Below are 20,060 nucleotides of genomic sequence, written 5' to 3'. Positions count from 1 at the left end.
GTCGTGCTTATAGCATGATTCCACTACGCAAAAATTCCACTGAGCTCACCTGCGCTCCGTCAACGGAGTGTGACACTATCTGGGGAGACATCTCCCGTGTGTGTGTGTGTGTGTGTGTGTGTGTGTGAGTGTGTGTGTGTGTGTGTGTGTGTGTGTGTGTGTGTGTGTGTGTGTGTGTGTGTGTGTGTGTGTGTGTGTGTGTGTGTGTGTGTGTGTGTGAGTGAGTGTGTGTGTGTGTGTGAGCGTGTGTGTGTTTTAGTGAGTAATGGAGAGTGTGAAAGCTACTTGCTGTGTGTACATGTATACAAGACCGCCTAGATGAGATGAGTGTGGGTTGGAGCATGTTCTAGATGAACTGCACGCACGCACGCACGCACGCACGCACGCACGCACGCACGCACGCACGCACGCACGCACGCACGCACGCAGCTGAACGACAGAGTAGCCCAGTGTACAGTATGTGTGTTCAACTGGCAAGAACAACTGTGTGAAGACTGTGTGCGTGTGAGGATTGTATGCCTGCGTGAGGGTCTGCATACGTGTGTGCATGCATGCATGCGTGTGTGTGTGGGGACGTGTATGCATGCGTGTGTGTGAGTGTGAGAAGAAGTGTATGCATGCGTGTGACCGTGTGAGCAGGGATCCAGTAATGTTGCATGACCCTCCAACGCCCCCCTCGTTCCCCAGACCTGAGACACAGCCCCTTTATCAGACAAATCCAGCCCACCGCCATGACCTGCAAGCCAACCACCACACACGCACGCACCCCCACACACACGCACGCGCACTCACACACACACACCGCACACACACCACACACACGCAGCCTACCGCCATGACCTGCAAACCAACCGGCCCTTCCCAGCTGAAGCCCCTATTCCCACACACACACACACGCAGGCCACCGCCAAAACATCACCACAGTAGCACTCCAGCGTACAGACACGCACACACACACACGCACACACACACACACACACACACACACACACACACACACACACACGCACACACGCGCACGCACGCACAAGACATGTTGAGCTGGAGGGAAAAACCTTCCTGATCAGTTTTCCTCTCCAAATTCCAAAATGGACACGCATGCATGCATGCACACCGCGCACATGCACGCATACAGTACGCATACGCATACGTGCGCACCACTGACAGTACATGTAGTGCGCATACACACACAAACAGTAAATGGTGAATTGGGAAAGAATACGCTGGAAGGAGAACAAGCAAATTGGTCTGCTCAGCTGAAAAAGTTTGTGAACCACTACACTACTGTTCTGGAGGGCTCCAAGTGCACTGAGTGCATCCTCCTTTAGTGTCCTGAGAAGGGAAGACCCCCCCCCCCCCCCTCTCTCCTTTCCTCTCCGCTGAGCAAATGGTGGAAAATTGAGGAATAGTTTTGATTCCTGTGCGCTCAGAGATGGGCAGGCGTCCTAAGCCGCGGTTCTGCTATCTGGAAGTGATGTTTCCATCTCCACACTTCAAAGAGTAATCCGTAATCGCTCTTTGGGCAAGTTGAGGGCTGCAGCCAAAGCGCCTTTGAATCTTTGTTCAAAAGAAAAGAGATTTAGAGGTAACAGGTGTGTGAAGTTTTTTTTTCTGTTTTTGACAAGAGCAGGGGGGGGGATAGGTGGGCAGTGTGGTGCTATGTATGTGGTCTGACTTCTCACCTCTCTCACTCTCTCTCCCCCTACCTCCCCTTTTCTTCTTGTCTGTTCTCTCTCTCTCTCTCTACTGGGTCCATCGGTCCGTTTCATCTGTCCATGGCTGCCGTCGATCACGTCACATCGCGTCGCGGGGTGAGCAGTTTCTCAGCACGCTTTTCGCGCCTCTCAACTTCATCATGGAGAAAGTGGAGAGCATCCTACCTTCCAGCCTCTGGCACCAGCTCACACGGATCTAAAGACCTAGACCCAGACCCAGACCCAACAACAACCCCCCTCAAAACCCTGGCCCGGCCCACCCAACCAAACGCCCTGACCAACACACCCCCTCCCACCCCTGCCCCCCCGCATGGCCTTGGACTGGACTGGCCTGGCCTGGCGTGTCATGGCTGGCTGACCCCCTCTCACCCCCGTGCCAAGCTCACAGTCAGCTGGATGAGATGAGATGAGAAAAGATGGAGGAAAAGCCCAACGCCAGATGAGGAAATGCCCACCCACCGCCAGACAAAAGGGGTTTTAAAAAAAGAAACATTCAGAAAAAGGGCAACTATGATTTTGACTTATTTTATATATAAAAAAAAAAACAAACAGCGTTCTTCTGTTCTGATTTTTTTTGTTTCGTTTTTTGTTTTTTTGTTTTATGGTTTATTTTTTTCCAAATTCATGTTGGAACCTGTTTTTTGTTGTACAAAAAAGAGGTGATAAATGCCATCAAAAATGAAAAAAAGGACAAAAAATAAAGACTTTTGTGTATTGCTGCAAAATAAAAACCTGTCTGTTTGCTTTTGGAAGTAGAGAGAAAAACAGTAAGTCAAAACGAGAAGGGTTTTTCTCTGGATTGACCATAATACAATGCCGGTTACAGCGTAGGCGTGCAGTAGGATGGCACTGCAGCTAGTTTGTTACAGGTAGACTGTTTTGATGTGTCTGGACATATTTTGGAGACTAGGAGTACATTCCAATATGCGTCCTCCCTTGTGGCCTTGTGATGACGTCACCGACAACATAATTGTTTTTCAATACCTCGCAAAATCTCAATTCTAATGTAATTTTCCTCATTTGCAAATGGAATGGTGAATGAAAAATAGTCCCCCAAAAGTTGTGGCTAGGCTGACATCGGGGAAACTACTGTTTTTCTCCACGGAGGCAGGGCGTCAGTGAAACGCAAGGCCACAAGCACAGACCGAGGACGGGAGTCTGCATAATGAAATGAACCCTAGTTCAGTTCTCAGCTTCAATATCAGTCCTCCAGTTGTTTCCTCTGGCATTTTGCCTCGCCGTCACATCACACGTGTCGCCAGTGCAACAAAGTGCGATCATGTCCAGTGACTTCCCACTGAACTTTATTGATTTTCCTAGTCTCCTACAGGGCAATGGCTTGCCATGACATGGAATTTCATTCGCTAACTCAAGGGTCTTGTCTACTGTCTTGGTCAAGGCCAACCAAACCTTTTAAACAAAGTCTGAAATGAAACCACTTGTTGATACAAGTAAATTTTATTTGTTTAAATTATATATAGTTTCTATTTACATGTAATGTTTTTAAGATTTGTTTAACAAACATTCTGTTAAGTGAGGATTTAATAAATATGTTCAACTTGCTTGAAGGAAAACAAAAGAGTTCAGGGAACATAATGTGTACTTATGCACAAAGAGTGGCTGATAGGCTTACACAAAGCTTAAGAAACCTGATTAGATTGCCTAAAGCTATGTCAATTAATCTGTGTTCATCTCTGATAGTGTTCAGCAGGTCTGCATGAAGAGAGGAGAGTGGTATCCAGCTGCAGTCTTTTTGAGGCACCTCCCAACATACACCACAGGGCAGAGTGGTTGAAAGCAGAAGTACTGTTCCGAATGTAATTACAACACTAGTGGTATGATACTACTTAAAAAAACTAAAACATACTTAGCATCCGCACTTGTTGTTCTGTATATTTCCTGTGCATTTTGTATCTACTAGGGATGTTGGCTATTATTATGTCCTCGATTGTAAGTCGCTTTTGTCAAAAAAAACATCTTCCAAATGCAATGTAATGTAATGACATGTCATGGTTCCAACTTGTAATACCATACTGCTAGTGTTGTAATTACACCTGTAAGAGTAATTCTACATCTACTTTATGCAACTCTGCTACAGAGCGACAACAGAGCTCACCCCTTCAGGCCGGTAGTGACTGTCTTGTTAGCCGTGTCAAAACAGCTAGGATCCCGGATCAGGAAATAAAAAGTCTGTCATGTTGTTCTTCACTGGTGACTTCAGTGAGTAGGTGATCTATATTGTGTTCAATGCTGGTAATGATGGATCAGCTGATTCAAATTTGTGGAAGTGATTTAAACTTTTCAATCCCAGGATTGAGCACTCTATACAGGCTAGTCGCTGATCCAGTACCTGTGGTAGGTAGTGGGCAGGTGAGGGTCCGTGAGGTGAGGAGAGGTGTCCATCAGCTTGGACAAGAAGGGTTGGGGGAAGAGGTGGGGGTCTGGATGGCACTTTAGGTCCTGGGGGCTTGAGGTGTTGGGGTAGGTGCAATCACGAAGCGCCCTTACAGGAGTGAAAAGGGGGATGGGGGTGTGTGAAAAAACAAGGCACCCTTGCAGTTGTGAATGCTGAAGAAAGATGGGGAGGATGGTGGTTTTCAGTCACAAGGGGTTGTTGCAGGTATGGAGAATGGGCAGAAGATGTAATGGGGTCTTGGTGCCATCACAAAGGGGACCCTTGAAGGGGGGGGGTGGGCAGGGGGTGCAGTCAGTCACGAGGGGTGCCCTTACAGGTGTAAGCATGGGAGGGAGGGAGGGAGGGAGGTGAGATGTGGGGGGGGGGGTTGGGGGGGGTTGTGGTGCGATCACGAAGGGCCTTTGCAGGTGTGGATGTCGACCTCCTCGTGGCAGTCGCGGCAGTGCACGGCGCAGCACCAGTGGAACTTGCACTCGCACTTGGTGGTGCGGCTGACGCGCGACGTGTCGTAGCCACGCCCACAGCACATGACCTCGCAGCTGTCGGCGCCGCGAGACGTCCTGTTGCACACACGCCCACCTGTGCCCGCCGAACCTACGGAGAGAGACAGAGAAAGTGGTCAGTACAACAGGTATGCAACAGGTAGGTACATTTATGCTAAAAAATAATGGCAGGGCCTTTGCAAAGGTGGCTAAATGTCAAAAATTAATTAACAAATTAATTGCACTTTAATGAGAAAAAATGCATTTGGGACACTGCACATTCTATTTCAAAGCAAGAAAATTGTGCCCGCCGAACCTGGGGGGAGAGAGAGACAGTGGAAGTGGAAGCGGTCACCTGGGCCTGTAGATTTACACTGAGTAAGGTGCCATTGTTACATGTATCCGGATAGGATATCTTTTATCCTGTTTAGTTGTAAACGCAACATGTTAACTTTTCTACAATGATTTAGCCATTTAATAAAGCTATTTTAACTTTTTTGGGAAGAGTGCCTTGGATACTTCGTTTCTTTTGCAACATGTAAAACCCCCATTGTAACAGGTGCGTTTTAGCCCCCTAAATGGGATATTTTGAAATCAATTTTTTTTATATGCAAATTTCAAAACTCTGTTTACATCTAAACGGAAGGCCAAAACCAATGTGTTTTCAAAAAGATCTGTATGTGTTAACAGCTTCTAAGATGGCTACTCACTAGAGGTTGTCCAGACGAGGCCTCACCAAAATAATGTTAAGTAAATAATGTAATTTTAAAAATGTTTTTAAACAATTCATCAACGACCAAGAATAGATTAACACACTTGGCGGACAATTGCACTATTTTGAACATTAAGGCCATTTTCTGTGTTTCTGCAATATCTTTGAGTCCCCCTCACCATTTATTTCTGCTGCAGTCTCTATTGTTTGGCTAATTTGGCTAAAATAAAAACGGTGAGGGGGACTCTAAAACATTGAATACAACTCAGAAAGGGGGATTGATGTTGAAAATAGTGAAGTTGTCCTTTAACACGCTACCACCAAATAAAAAGCTAGTCAACATGAAAAAAATTAAAAACGTGTTGAAGTGGAGCATGTGCATGAGGGCATTGAGGACGTATGGACGGGACGGTACGGTACGGAGCGGGGTGTGCTGTGCTGTGCTGTTGAGTTCAGGCCTCTCAGGTCTTTATCTCATCTGGGGCCCATCTGCTGTTGGCTCTGTAGTCTGTAGTGTGTTTGTAGTCTGTGTGTGTTCTGATCAGTGCTGCTTTGGAGAGGAGAGGAGAGGCCCCTGTTCTGTTCTGTTCTGCTCCTCCTGCTACTGCTGCTGTTCATCTAAAAAGGCACACCACCTCCTCCTCTCTTCCTCCTCCTCCTCCTCCCCCTCCTCCTCCCTCTGTCTCCTTGTTCTGCTTCTCCTGCTACTGCTGTTCATTTAAAAAGGCACACCACCTCCACCTCCTCCACCACCTCATCCCTACTCCTACATCCAATAGGTTGGTTATGGACACTGAGGTGGCTCTGAGAGAGGGTGTGTGTGTGTGTGTACGCTTATGTTCGCGCCTGCCTGTGTGTGTGTATGCGCCTGTGTGTGTGTGTGTGTGAGGAGGGAGGAAGGGTTAGAGCGTGTGTCTGGTCCCCGGTGCGAGTGGCTGAGTGAGTGAGATGAGAGACTGCTGACAGCACCTCTCACTCCCAGCTCAGGCCTCATCACATGCTCATTTTAAACAGCCGCGTAATCTTCAGACCCCCTCAAACCCACCACCCCCCACACACACACACACACACACACACACTACCCCACTCTCCTCTTCAGACCCCCTCACACTACCCCACTCTCCCATCACTACTCCCCCCCCCACACACACACTACCCCACTCTCCTCTTCAGACCCCCTCACACTACCCCACTCTCCCATCACTACCCCCCCCAACACACACACACTACCCCACTCTCCTCTTCAGAAACCCTCACACTACCCCACTCTCCCATCACTACCCCCCCCCCCCACACACACACACAAACAATATCCCTCTCCTCTTCAGACCCCCTCACACTACCCCACTCCCATCCTACCACACACACCACCATCAGTGCTTACACACCGCAAGCTACGTCCACTTCACGTGTCCAGAATTAGTCCGAAACGGTTAGAATACATGAAAACAGATCATGCCTTGCGCGAGAGGCAGACCGGACATGTCTGCGATGCTCCTTGAAAATAGAACTCGAGTCTATTTTCCTGCACGGATGTCTGCGTTCCATGAGCGGGCTCCATTGAAAATGAATGGCTGCTGCCCACTGATAGAACATGGACTCGCGATGCTCCCGGACACGTTAAGTGAATGGGAATGTCTCTGTGTTTCCACCGTTACCCACCCCATCCTGCCACACACACCACCATCACCCCATCATACTGTACCTACTGCACCACGTCTATTGACACCACCCCTACCCCACACTAGGGGTCGACCGATACAGGTTTTTTAATGGCCGATGCGATACCGATTTTTTTTTCATCACCCTTGGCCGATACCCGATTCCGATACCCGATATTTGGGGCCGATATGGGTAAAAAAAAGGTTAAAAATGACAAATTTTCCAGGTCTCAAGTTAAAAATAAACATTCCTTTAACATTATCAAATTGAGGTAGAACTTGTAACATTTAAACACCCACTCTAACAATCAAGTAATGTCTAACAATCAAGTAATAACAAAATTAAGTGTCTTGGTGCTTTTAAAAAAACCTGAATGACATAAAATAATAAATATTGCATATCGGCCAAAACCACACGCGTATCGGCCGATACCGATACACTTAAAGTATGCAAATATCGGCCCGATACCGATACCGATATAAATATCGGTCTATCCTTACCCCACACACCTCCCTCAACACCTCTACACACACACACACACACACACTACATAGAACATTGATCATCTTAAAAACAGACTGGTAGGTTTACAGTAAAGACGATATAGATAACAACAATGCCACGCCAAATGTTTTCAAGTCTGTCATGTTCAACCCAGAGAAATGAGTAGCATCGCCAGTGCCAAGGGAAGTTTGTCCTGACTTTCAGTAGCAGCAGTAGCAGTGGCACCCTCAATCGGCCTGTCTCTCTCACCCTCTCCTCCTCCTCCTCCTCCTCCTCCTCCTCTCTCCCCCAGGTGAGGGAGCAGCCAGGAGGCAGGTATGTGTCTGGGCATGATTGGGCCACTCCCCACATCTCTCTGCTCCAGCTGCCAGGTATGCCTGCCAGGGTTGCCAGATGAGACTGATGATTTCCAGCCCAAAAAAATGCTCAAAACCCGTCTGGAATCCCTAAATCCACCCCCAATTCCTACTCAATTCTATTGATTTCTATAGCCAGAAATCTGCAGGAAAAACCCACCCACTCTGCAAAAAATCCCTTTTTTACCTGCAAAAGGTCATCCTAAGCAAACTGCCCAATCTGGCAACACTGATGGCTGCGCTGTGCTCTGCTGTGCTGTGCTGTGGGCTGCCTGCCTGCTGCAGCTATCGTTTACGTCTGGGCTTCCCAAAGGTTTTATTGGGGGCGTGGAGGCCTAATGGAGCAGAGCATTTGCCAAGCACCCCTGATAATCACATCCCACTGATAATCACATCCCAAATTACAGTGACCTAGATTGTTTTAAATTGTCAAATTAATACAAAATTGGGGCCTATATTCATTGGCCCGTTATTTCCCCTAAATGTGGGCCACCTACTGCTGTAGCAATTTCATGTATTGCATTGTAACAAACGTTTTCACGGACTGCTGTGGCGATGCATTGCGGATTCCGCAGGGCCTGGTTATCCATAGGGGCCAGTGGCACAGTGCCACCAACCATTTACAGCTAGTTAGGGGGCACCACATGACACAAACTTTACAAATGTTGTTCATAAAGGGGGACACCTGCTAGGTGTAGTGCCCTGGGGGCACCCCAGAGACTTATTATTGGGCTGGTCCCGTCCCTGGACCCCACTTTGAGAAGCCCTGGCTTACATCATGGGCAGCAGGGCAGGGCAGGGCAGGGCAGGGTTGGCAGGAGAGCGGGCCCAGTGGAGCGAGCGAGTGGCTCTGGCTCTGGCTCTTCTCAGGCTCTCTCTCTCTACCTGGCTGGAGCCCACGTCTGTTTATTGAATTAAGATGAGCTGGTGCCAAGAGATGGGTTTAGCATGTGGAGCCGCACCGCGCTGGGAACCAGGAATTGATTTCACACTTCTGGGAGAGAGAGAAGAGAAGGGGGTCTGGAAGAGGGGAGGGAGGGAAAGAGAGAGGGCGGGAGAGAGGGAGGCATGGCGAGCTTCTGTCTGTCTGCCTCCGTGCCTGCATCACCCCACTGGCCGTGACTAGGGCCAAACAGACGTGGCCCTGGATCTGGGTGCAGCCCCCCTACACCCCCTCTCCACCACTACCACCACCATCCTCCCCACCTCTCACCGACGTTTTCCCCTCCTCACCCATTGCCTGGGGCAGGGGTGGGGAACCTATGTCTCGAGGGCTGTTTATGGCTCTGGAGGCCCCCAGGTCTTATCCGGCCCCCGATGTACGGTACATGTAGGCCTAAAGTGCAGGGGGAAATCCTAGTTTGTGTTCATAGTACGGCCCTTCGGATGACTTTATAAAATTTGAAGTGGCCCTCGAATGAAAATGGTTCCCTCTCCCTGGCTTAGGGCCTTGGTATAGTAGTAGGACCTGCTCAGTAGCGAAGGGGGCATGTGTCTGACAGGAAGGCTATGAATATACCGTAGAGAGGAACCTTAAAGGTATACTGTGAGAGATTTTTAGTTGTTTATTTCCAGAATTCATGCTACCATTCACTAATGTTACCTTTTTCATGAATACTTACCACCAACATCAAATTCTATTTGAAGTATTCATTATGGACTGGAAAAACTGCACTTTTCATACATGAAAAGGGGGATCTTCTCCATGGTCCGCCATTTTGAGTTTCCAGAAATAGCCATTTTTAGCTGCTAAAATGTACTTGGGCCATACTAGAAAATATTTGTTTATTGCTTAGTAAACTTTCATGAAAAGATCAAATTTGGCAATAGGCAACCCAGTTTCAATGAGCGCCATGATTGCAGTACCATTTTTGACCATTTCCTGCACAGTGTACCTTTAAAGATCAAAACATCCCACCTGCCCAACACGAACACGGACAGAGAATGGAGCATGCTACATGGAAAAGCCCTTGGCTGAGATGGCTGTTCGACACTTTCAAACAAATTCATTCAGTGAATGTTTCTGGAACGACAAAGAAGTAAAGTCCCGTAGAAGGTACTGAAAGAGGTTCCCTTCTTCTTTTTTTTCCAGAGCTGGCCTTTCTCTCCCTCCCAGCCTGGCCAAGCAGGCCACACATGGGGGAACTGAGAGACCTGAAGATGGTGGGGTCAAAGACGTGACTTTCGTCTGCAGAAAAAAAGGGCAATTTTTTAAAGCCTTGTCTTGTTGGGGGCTTGGGGGGGTAAGTTGGGAGAGGAGCGGCGTGCATCGGCGTGCAAGATGGTGGGGGTCAAAGACATGACTCCCCTACCACCAGAGCCGGATTAATGCTTAGGCTAGATATGGCTGCAGCCTAGGGGGCCCCCACCTGCCAGGGCCCCCCCCCAGTTGGCCAAAAGTAAAAAAAAAAAAATGCAGAATTATAACAAGATGCAATACTGAAATGTAACATGACTGAATCTGTTATGTTGAGTACAGTTTTAAATCTTGTTAATACTCACATCTACACAGCGTGCAGATATGTTATCCTTTAGTCGTAGTTTTTAATTATGACACTATGTAATTTCGTCGATGAAATGTGCCTTCCAGGGGGGGCACAGCAACCTGTAGCCTAGGGGCCCCAGGCCATCTTAAACCTGCCCTGCCCACCACCCCCACCCCCAAGATGGGTGTTCTTTTTACAAAAAAAGAAGGCTTGTCTTTTTGGGGCGAGTCGGAGAGGTGTGGGGTGCGTTGTGCATCAGAGAAGGGCAGGGCGGGGCGGTGTGTAATTTATGGCGCTGCGTGGCCGTCTAGGGTTTCGGCTCCTTCTCTGGCCACAGAAGTGTGGTAATGCGCCTTAAACGCACCGTCACCTGATAGCTAGGATCATCTGCTGCCTGACAGGCAAACACACTCACACGCACGCACGCACACGCACACACACACACACACACACTCTCTACCTCTCTCTCTCGTACACGTACGCACACACAGTCTCACACAGTCTCTCACACACACACACACACACACACACACACACACACACGCACGCACGCACGCACACACACACACACACACACACACACACACACACACCCAACACACTCTCCCTCCCTCTCTCTCTCAAACACACACACAAACACACAAATAAACCATCATGTACACTCTCTCCATACAACACACATGTACATCATCTCTCTCACTCACTCACACACACTCACTCACACACACACACACATACACGCACACGCACACACACAGCATTACATTACACACACATTATCATGTAAACTCACAAACAGAACTTTTTTGTATGTCCTCTATCCTTCACATACAGTACACACACCATGTACGTATGTTCTCTCTGTCTTGTGCGAGCACGCACGCACGCACACACACCATGTACGTACACTCTCTCTCACACACAAACATCATGTTTGCCGTCCCTCTCACAAACACAAACACACATACACACACAGATCACAGCTATACTCTCCCACACAAACACACATTTGTATGCATTCACACACACACACCCTTGCCTCGCTAGTTATGCAGATATCGGAGTAGTGCAGAGAAGAGAGGAGAGGAGAGGAGAGGAGAAGGGGACAGGAGAGGAGAGGAGAAGGGGACAGGAGAGGAGAGGAGAAGGGGACAGGAGAGGACAGGAGAGGAGAGGAGAGGAGAGGAGAGAGGAGAATGGGACAGGAGAGGAGAGGAGAGGAGAGGAGATGAGAGAGGAGAAGGGGACAGGAGAGAAGGGGAGAGGAGGCGAGAGGAGGGGAGGAGAGGAGAGAAGGGGAGTAGAGAGAAGGGGACAGGAGAAGAGAGAAGGGGAGTAGAGAGAAGGGGACAGGAGAAGAGAGAAGGGGAGTAGAGAGAAGGGGACAGGAGAAGAGAGAAGGGGACAGGAGAGGAGAGGAGAGGAGAGGAGAGGAGAGGGTAGACGAGAGGAGAGGAGAGAGGGGGACAGGAGAGGAAAGGAGGGGAGAAGAGAGAGGGGGACAGGAGAAGCGAGGAGGGGAGGGGAGACGAGAGGAGAGGAGAGAGGGGGACAGGAGAAGAGAGGAGAAAATGGGAGAGGACAGGAGAAGAGGGGATAGCAGAAGAGTGGAGTGGGGAGGAGAGATGAGAGGAGAGAAGAGGAGAGGAGAGGATGGGATAGCAGAGGAGAGATGAGAGGAGAGGAGAGGAGAGGATGGGATAGCAGAGGAGAGATGAGGAGAGAAGAGGAGAGGACAAGACAGGCAGGACAGGAACACAGCCTGGGGACAGATCTGCCAGAGCGGTGCATCAGGTTTACAGCCATGCCCTTGTGCTGCTGTGTAAATGACTACTGACTTACTGTGTGTGTGTGTGTGTGTGTGTGTGTGTGTGCGTGCGTGCGTGCGTGCGTGCGTGCGTGCGTGCGTGCGTGCGTGCGTGCGTGCGTGCGTGCGTGTGTGTGTGTGTTCTCCCCTTACATCAGGCCCTTTGTGTGTGTGTGAGTGCAGTGCAGGACTAATGTTTTCCAGAGCCAGGGGCAAGACGGGGGTGTATGGAGAGAGAGAGAGAGAGAGAGAGAGAGAGAGAGAGAGAGAGAGAGAGAGAGAGAGAGAGAGAGAGAGAGAGAGAGAGAGAGAGAGAGAGAGAGAGAGAGAGAGAGAGAGAGAGAGAGAGAGAGAGAGAGAGGTGTATGGGGAGATATGTGTGTGTGGGGAGAGAGAGGTGTGTATGGGGAGATGTGTGTGTGTGTGGGGAGAGAGAGAGGTGTGGGGTGAATACCGCTGTGAATACAGGGCCAGGACACCAGGCCTATGGTCCCCACAGCTACCAGTGATGGGGTTTCACAAGGGGCATTTCTCACCAACAAGAGAGCAGCTTCACATAAGCGCAAAGAGGCTTCTGCTCGTTCTTGCCCCTCTCTCTCTCTCTCTCTCTCTCTCTCTCTCTCTCTCTCTCTCTCTCTCTCTCTCTCTCTCTCTCTCTCTCTCTCTCCCCCTGTAGCAAGGTTAAGAATGGGGAAGGCGAGGGAAAGAGGGAGTGTACATAAGCAGGCAGACAATTCATGCGAGCTCTGGAAGCTGAGGTTTTGGAGCTGTGACACTACGGACGCCTATTAGCCGGTAGGTGATCACTGGTCATCCAACTCACAGTTTGCTGAATAGACTCAAGTACACCATAACGACAGTGCTGTAATATTGTTACAGAGTGTCTTCAGTAACAGATTAAGACTTGGTCATCGCCATTCTGTTAGCAACACGCTCATTATAGAGACTCTGGATGAAGGGGTTTATGTCCTGTTCACAATTTCACACATATATGAATTGACATAACTGTCAATTCCAATATTAAAATGCAAAAAGTCAAAAATGGTGGATATAGCGTTTTGGAAAAGAGCTCTTCAAATGTAATACAGCTATATGACGTGCTAAAGCTATTCACTGTGCACTGCAAATAGGTTTGTTCTTGTACTGTATGTAATAGCTTCATCTGTGATTGAATCGTTGCAATTCAACAGTCTGGACTCAAACACAAACACCATCTACTTCATCTAAAACTATCTCTCAATTGAAATAAGTGTCGCTGCGGCAAACTTAGCAGCAAGCGTGTTCATAGCCCATGGAGGGTTGCAACCAGGGCTTGACTTGAGCACAGCGACACTGGAGAAGGTAGCGACAAATCAAACTCATACCAGGGTTCCCACACCTTTTTCATGAACAAATTCAAGCACTTTTCAAGCACCTTCAAGCACCAAATTTTCAGTTTTCCAGCACCTAGGTCGCGGGAAGGGGGTGCGGGGGTCCTCCCCCAGAAAATGTAGTTTTTAAGAATGCAATTTCCTGCATTTAAAAAAATGTAAGATGTCGAATGGCAAATCCCATCTGACATCTCACTCCCTCAGATGTTTGATCTGACCTGAACAATTTATTTCTATTATTTGGCTTACTGAGTTTGACTTGACACAAATTTCAAGCATTTTTAAGCACTTCAAGCATTCAAGAATTCAAGCATTTTCACAACCTTGAAAACACTTCATTGAAATTCAAGCATTTTCAAGGGATTCAAGCACCAGTGGGAACCCTGTCATACTTTTCCAGGATCCACTTGATGCCCGGTAGAATCCCTTAGCGCTGTAGATGGCGGTAGCGCACATCTTATACAAGCCGCCATCAACAGCCACAGGCAGAGGAAAAGAAGGAGGGGAGAACGCCCCCTTAGGAGACCCAAGTTGAGCACACTCCTTTGCATTGGGTAGGCAGTGTGCTGCCTATTGCCACATTTGATCGGTTTATGAATATTTTCTAAATAATAAACCAATATTTAATAGTATGACCAAAGTACAGGAAGTTTTGCAGTTTAAAATGCCTATTACTGGAAATTCAAAATGGCGGACCATGGAGAAGATCCACCCTGCACTGATCTAAACCACCATGCGCATCTGCTTCACTCACCGGATTCGTAGTCCCGTATGCAGTAATCGGGGGAGTCTTCGAAGTAGACCAGGTCGTTCTTGGTGGGCCTCTTGAGTCTCCGTAGGGCCTGGGTGAAGCCGGTGCCGTACTGGTTCATGACCACCTGCACAGCGCCGTTGTACTTCTTCCGCAGGTAGTCCCCCGTCTGCCTCAGGTCCGCCATCGCCAGCCAACAGGTGCGCACGCTACAGGAGCCACTCACGCCATGACACTTACATTCCAACTTCATGAAGCGCTTTATCGCCTATGGAGAGGAGAGGAGAGGAGCGGAGGGGAGGGGAGAGGAGAGGAGGAGGAGGAGAGGAGAGGGGGGAGGGGAGAGGAGAGGAGAGGAGAGGAGGAAAAAAGAAGAGGAACAGGAGAGCAGAGGAGATGAGAGGAGAGGACGAGGACGAGGAAAAAAGAAGAGGAACAGGAGAGGAGAGGGGAGCAGAGGAGAGCAGAGGAGAGGAGAGGAGAGGAGAGAAGGAGGAAAAAAGAAGAGGAGAGGAGGAGGAGAGAGAAAAAAGGAGAGTAGAGGAGGAGGGGAGAGGAGAGGAGAGGAGAGGAGAGGAGGAGGAAAAAAGAAGAGGAGGAGAGGAGAGGAGGAGGGAAAAAGAAGAGCAGGAGAGGAGGAGGAAAAAAGAAGAGGAAAGGAGGAGGAGAGGAGAGGGGAGCAGAGGAGAGGAGAGGAGGAGGAAAAAAGAAGAGGAGAGGAGGAGGAGAGAGAAAAAAGGAGAGGAGAGGGGAGGAGAGGAGAGGAGAGGAGGAGGAAAAAAGAAGAGGAGAGGAGGAGGAGAGAGAAAAAATGAGAGGAGAGGAGGAGGGGAGAGGACAGGGGTAAAAAAAGGAGAGGAGAGGACAGGACAGGACAGGAGGGGAGAGGAAGTCGAGAGGAGAGAGGACAGGGGAAGAGAGGCGAAAGGAAAGGAAAGGAAAGGAAAGAGAAAGGAGAGGGGAGGTTAGAGAAGAGTTGGGAAGTGAGAGTGAGTGAGAGAGAGACAGAGACAGAGAGAGGGGGGGGGGAAATGGACAAGAGTGAGTGAGAGAGAGAGAGAACCTTTTACATGTCACTTAAAGCTGCCCTGTCCAGAGGAACATACACAGTAGTGAGGATTATGCCTTGATGGAGAAACAGTATCTGATGTGCACCATGCCTCGCTCAAATGATTTCTATAAAGACCCATTGTTTTGTATGATCTAAAAAGTTACAAAAACATCTCTAAAAGTCTTGACGTTGACAATAGAAAAAATGTCTATGAATGGAGACAGTACAGTAGTGTTGCTTCAGTCCGAAGTGGTGACCGCCTTTAAAAAAAATGACTTCAAGGCCATAGCACATAGCTCAATGAGGCTAAAAATAAAACTAGAGCGTCAACTGAAGACTCACAAAATCACTTGAACACACCGCTGTTGACATATACCAACAAAAATAAGGATTCATGGGACAATGGCATGGAGGAAGCCATTCCTGTCAAAAAAGGTTTGCGGAAAAGCCTTTATATGCTTCACGCAGTGGGATAAAATATTCTAATCTGTAGACCAAAGTTTAAACCAAAACGGATTTTTGTGGCGGAATAAACAGTATGTCATGTGTGCAGGAAAAACACACCATCACCAAAACTGCATCCTGACTTTAGTATGGTGGTGGTGGCTTCATCCCATGGGGGTAGCTTAGTGCCTCAGAGACCCTTCTCAGGTTGATATCATTACTGGTAAAATGAACTCTAAAGATTATTGAGACATTTTAAAGAAGAACCTGAAGTAGTCGGTCACACAGCTGAAGCGCAAAAGAGAATGGGTGCTGAAATAGGGAATGGGAGGAATTGGGGAATTCCATCAAACTGGCTGGCTTAGGATGGCTATTACTAATCTATAACAGATGACATAGATGATCTATTACTGTTATTTCCACCATGTCCACTCACAGTTAAGCCTTCATGCTAGGATTCCAGTCCCATTACTGACTTCACATGTGCTTAAAGAGTAAAGCCAGGGACATTAAAGGTGAAATGTGAGGTTTGCATTGTTACAATTAACTATTTTGCCTATTTTACTGTATCAGGAAGAAAAACAAGGCAACTGTTTTGGGCAGATGAATTTGTACCTCAACATTCACATATTACTACGACACATGTTGTGTGTCAGTGAGTGTGTGCAATGTGCATGTCAATACGTATGCAAATGTGGATCAGTGGTTGTGTGCACGCGAGTGAGTGTATCTGTCTCTGTGTGTGTGTCTGTTTATGTACCTACAGTATATGGGCTACCCTTGTTTGCATGCACTCTCTGTCACCCCCTCTCCCCAATCGAGGTAGTCGTGAGGCGGCCTTCGTGTATGCGTGTATCCCTATTAGGGTACAAAAACCTGACAGAGGTCCACAAATTCAACAGGTGTGTGTGTGTGTGTGTGTGTGTGTGTCCTAGGTGCGTGTGCACGTGTGTGTGCGTATGTGTGTAGTGTAGTCACCTTGCGTCCCACTCTATTATTATGGATCATGAGAGTGCCATCCTCTCCTTCTTCTCCTCTGTGTTTGTGAGTGTGAGTGTGAGTGTGAGTGTGTGTGTGTGTGTGTGTGTGTGTGTGTGTGTGTGTGTGTGTCTTAGGTGTTAGTGTGTGTTTCTAGTGTAGTCACCTTGCGTCCCGCTCTGTTGTTATGAAGGTTCATGAGTGCACGTGCATCCCTCTCCTTCTTCTCCTTGGCGTCTACGAAGGCCTGCGTGAACTTGATGGCGTAGTCCACGTGGTCGCTGCAGCCGCCCCAGTCGAAGCTGCCCATGGCGTCCGAGTAGGAGCCCTTCTTAGTGGGGTCGCACGAGCACGAGTCCAGCTCCCCCTGGCTGCAGGCCCGCGTCAGCGTGTACACCACGCCCGCAGAGGAGATCGCATACACAAAGGCCGCCTCACGACTACCTGGATTGGGGAAAAGGGGTGACAAAGAGTGCATGCAAACAAGGGTGGAGAGAGAGAGAGAGAGAGAGAGAGAGACACGGGGGAGAGAGGGAGGGAGGGGAGTGGGGGTGACAGAGCATGCAAACAAGGAGAGAGAGAGAGAGAGAGAGAGAGAGAGAGAGAGAGAGAGAGAGAGAGAGAGAGAGAGAGAGAGAGTGAGAAAGAGAGAGAGAGAGAAGGGGGAGAGGAGGGTGGGGGGTGAAAGAAAGAATGCATGTGAGGAAGGAGAGCGAGATTGTTAGAATATGCATGGCAAGACAGTGGGGAGGTTGAAAGAGAGAAATTGTGGGAGAGAGAGAGAGTAAAGAAACACCATCTTTCACTATCCTGTACGTGTCTACACCCTGCAGTAGCTGACTAGATCAGTGGAGACCCTTCACGAGGTAGAGGAACGCATTTACTGTACATCATCACTCACCCCATGAAACCATGATTGAAATTTCCTATTATTTATTTTAATAGAGTAGGGAAAAAAACAACTAAAAACAAATCTAGCAAAGACGCAAAGACGCAAAGGGCTTTGTTGATGATAACAGTCCGTCTCCCTCGCTTTCTCACACAGCCCTGATAACTCAGACTGTGATAAAGGTATCCTCTGTTATGTGCATCCTACTGACAAGATATATCAGACAAGGGAGAACAAAGGCATAGTGAAGAACCAAAAAAAGAGGTAGATGGGGGTAGCAGCATGAATGCACCCTGAATCTAACCTATGCTCCCTTGCCTGTTGTGTGCTATGCATCTTGTGGCCAATATTGCTGAAATAAAAATAGGAGACTTTTCCCCTGTGACTGAGAAGCCCACCAGGAATCCCCCTGCAAATGATTGCGATTAGGACTTTGACATTGACAATAAGTAGATTTTCAGAGAGCCAGGAAGAGATAGATAGGGGTCAACCATCACAGCCTCTTCCTCTGCTTTGGCATGGGAGACACCTGGGAGGTCTAGGCTACACTACATGAAGGGAAAGCAGATTATCTGCGGAGATTAAACCTTTAAAGTGCTGCTTCGCTTCATTAAGAAGCCTGGGAGTCTATACCAGAGCACATCCCATGCGTCCCATAATGGTTTCAACAACAATAGAGAGGGGGAAATTAGGTTTTTTTTTTAATTAAAATTATTACTTGTTACAGTATTGAAGCTAAAGTTTATTAAGTAGTTGTGGTAGATGGGCTCATGAGGAGCATTAATCCATTTGCTTTTTTATTGTAGCCCAAAATGATGACTATAATAGCCCATTAGTAATGCCTTTAGTTATTTCTCAACCCCATGTAATGTGGGCAATGGCCAACAAAATGATATTCAATTTGACAGACTTTTATCAATTTAAACAGCTTCGAATAAACTTGCCCGCTACACACACAAATCTATCAAACAGACAGACAGTTCCTTCATCATACTTACTTCGATGGAGAAGTTTCCCGAAAACGTTATGGTCCCGAGCCAGAGTGTTGCAATTCCAGCGATGGTTCTGAAACTGATGCTGGCATTCACCAAGCCACTCTTTCACTCCGACCCCAATCGCCTGCATTATTTTAGGATGCTGGCGACACAACTGGCGCTGCTTGCTAACTAGTCCGGGGATGTTGTCACACATCACTTGCGAGCCCAGGGTACCCATGTGCCTGCATACAAGATGAAAGTAGCCTACTATCATACATTGCAATCTCTTTCACATTGTGTGCCCGCCACCACCGAATTCAAAGGGATGAAATGCACGCAATGTTATGCGCCCTGCCTCTCCATGGGGGCTAGATATTCCGTTTAACAATAATATTACATGTTTCCTTTGCAATTTTCATTATTAGCGCTATGCGATTGAAACAAACTAACATACAAAAACACGCACAAATGTTCTTCACAGTACAGTATGCTATCGATTACGCATAAAAAATCAACTCACCACCAAGAAGCGTCCACCTCTGATGCAAACCAGAAGATTGTCACACACAGAGAGAAACATATCCCACTTGGCAGTAAGTTCATATTACAAATGTTTGATCGTTAAGGCTTACTCATTGGTTCAGGCACAGTTTCGGGGACTTCCATGCGTAAAGACAAAAAGAACGGCATTAAAAATGACAGCTGCACAATGCGTAAGCGCACTCGCAACTATTCAGCCGAATCGCATACAAATGAAACATCCGATCACAAAACATCGCTCAGATCACTAATGAAAAGATGATTCGAAATATAAACATCCTGGTCTGGTCGCTGGTGGTAGTTCTGGTGATATTGGTGGTGGATCTTCAGTTGACAAAGATTCGCAGTGTTGAGATAGCTGATGAACTCCTATCAGGCTTAAATTGCTTACACAAGGGGTGGGCGCAGTCCTGTCTCTGGAATGAAGTGCAGAAATTAGATGTCTGAAAGTATCTGTTCAGGCTAGCTTGACACCAGACACAGGCTTGGCTGATTTCCAAACGCCAAGGTGTAGAATGTGCTACGCGATACCCCAGACAATATTTTCTCAACAAAAACAATCAAGAACACGTCAAACACACAGCCCTGATCTTTTACGCCTATGTGAACAAAAATGATGCCGTTACTTTTCAAATGACATTCACAAATAAAATTGTTCTGAAACAACTTAGCCAATTAGTACATTTCCAAATGGCTCACATTTCTTCCAAGTAGCCCTCCCCCGTCTCCGTCTACCCTCATGTGTGCATTGAAATTGGATTATCACATTCTTTTGAACTTTTTCCACGATTTGTACGATTGTCATTCTCCATTTCCTTTATCTTTGATCTTCCTTTGAGAGATTTAAGGTGCCCTTTTTATTGGGAGGTCTTGTCCATAGAGGGAACGGAGATTACTAGTCAATTTGTGTTCTCATGGCA

The 20,060-nt window shown here is 47.8% G+C and overlaps 2 protein-coding genes across 7 annotated transcripts in view; one reads left to right on the top strand and one right to left on the bottom strand.

Annotated features, from left to right (window-relative positions):
* LOC134447325 (suppressor of tumorigenicity 7 protein homolog) overlaps positions 1–4,307 on the top strand; it is a 55,555-nt gene extending 51,248 nt beyond the window's left edge. For 4 of the 6 annotated variants that reach the window (XM_063196730.1, XM_063196731.1, XM_063196734.1 and 1 more), the window contains one exon: positions 1,820–4,306. In XM_063196730.1, coding sequence (XP_063052800.1) covers positions 1,820–1,915 — 96 coding nt within the window. In that variant the 3' untranslated portion in view covers positions 1,916–4,306. Of the gene's footprint in view, positions 1–1,819 lie in introns of all 6 variants that reach the window. The other 2 variants (XM_063196732.1, XM_063196733.1) reach the window with 1 other exon arrangement.
* A 212-nt stretch (positions 4,308–4,519) lies between these two features.
* On the bottom strand, positions 4,520–19,357 carry wnt2 (wingless-type MMTV integration site family member 2). The gene is made up of 5 exons (XM_063196729.1): positions 19,121–19,357; positions 18,622–18,842; positions 16,901–17,178; positions 14,265–14,529; positions 4,520–4,725 (listed from the first exon to the last, which is right to left on the bottom strand). Exons 1-5 carry the CDS (start codon positions 19,201–19,203, stop codon positions 4,520–4,522), a joined length of 1,053 nt encoding a protein of 350 aa, XP_063052799.1. The 5' UTR covers positions 19,204–19,357.
* Positions 19,358–20,060: the final 703 nt, after the last annotated feature.

Source organism: Engraulis encrasicolus, chromosome 4 (genome assembly GCF_034702125.1).
Source record: "Engraulis encrasicolus isolate BLACKSEA-1 chromosome 4, IST_EnEncr_1.0, whole genome shotgun sequence".
NCBI classification, from domain to species: domain Eukaryota; kingdom Metazoa; phylum Chordata; class Actinopteri; order Clupeiformes; family Engraulidae; genus Engraulis; species Engraulis encrasicolus.
Note: the sequence above shows the minus strand (reverse complement) of the source record. Positions and strands in the feature narration are given on the sequence as shown.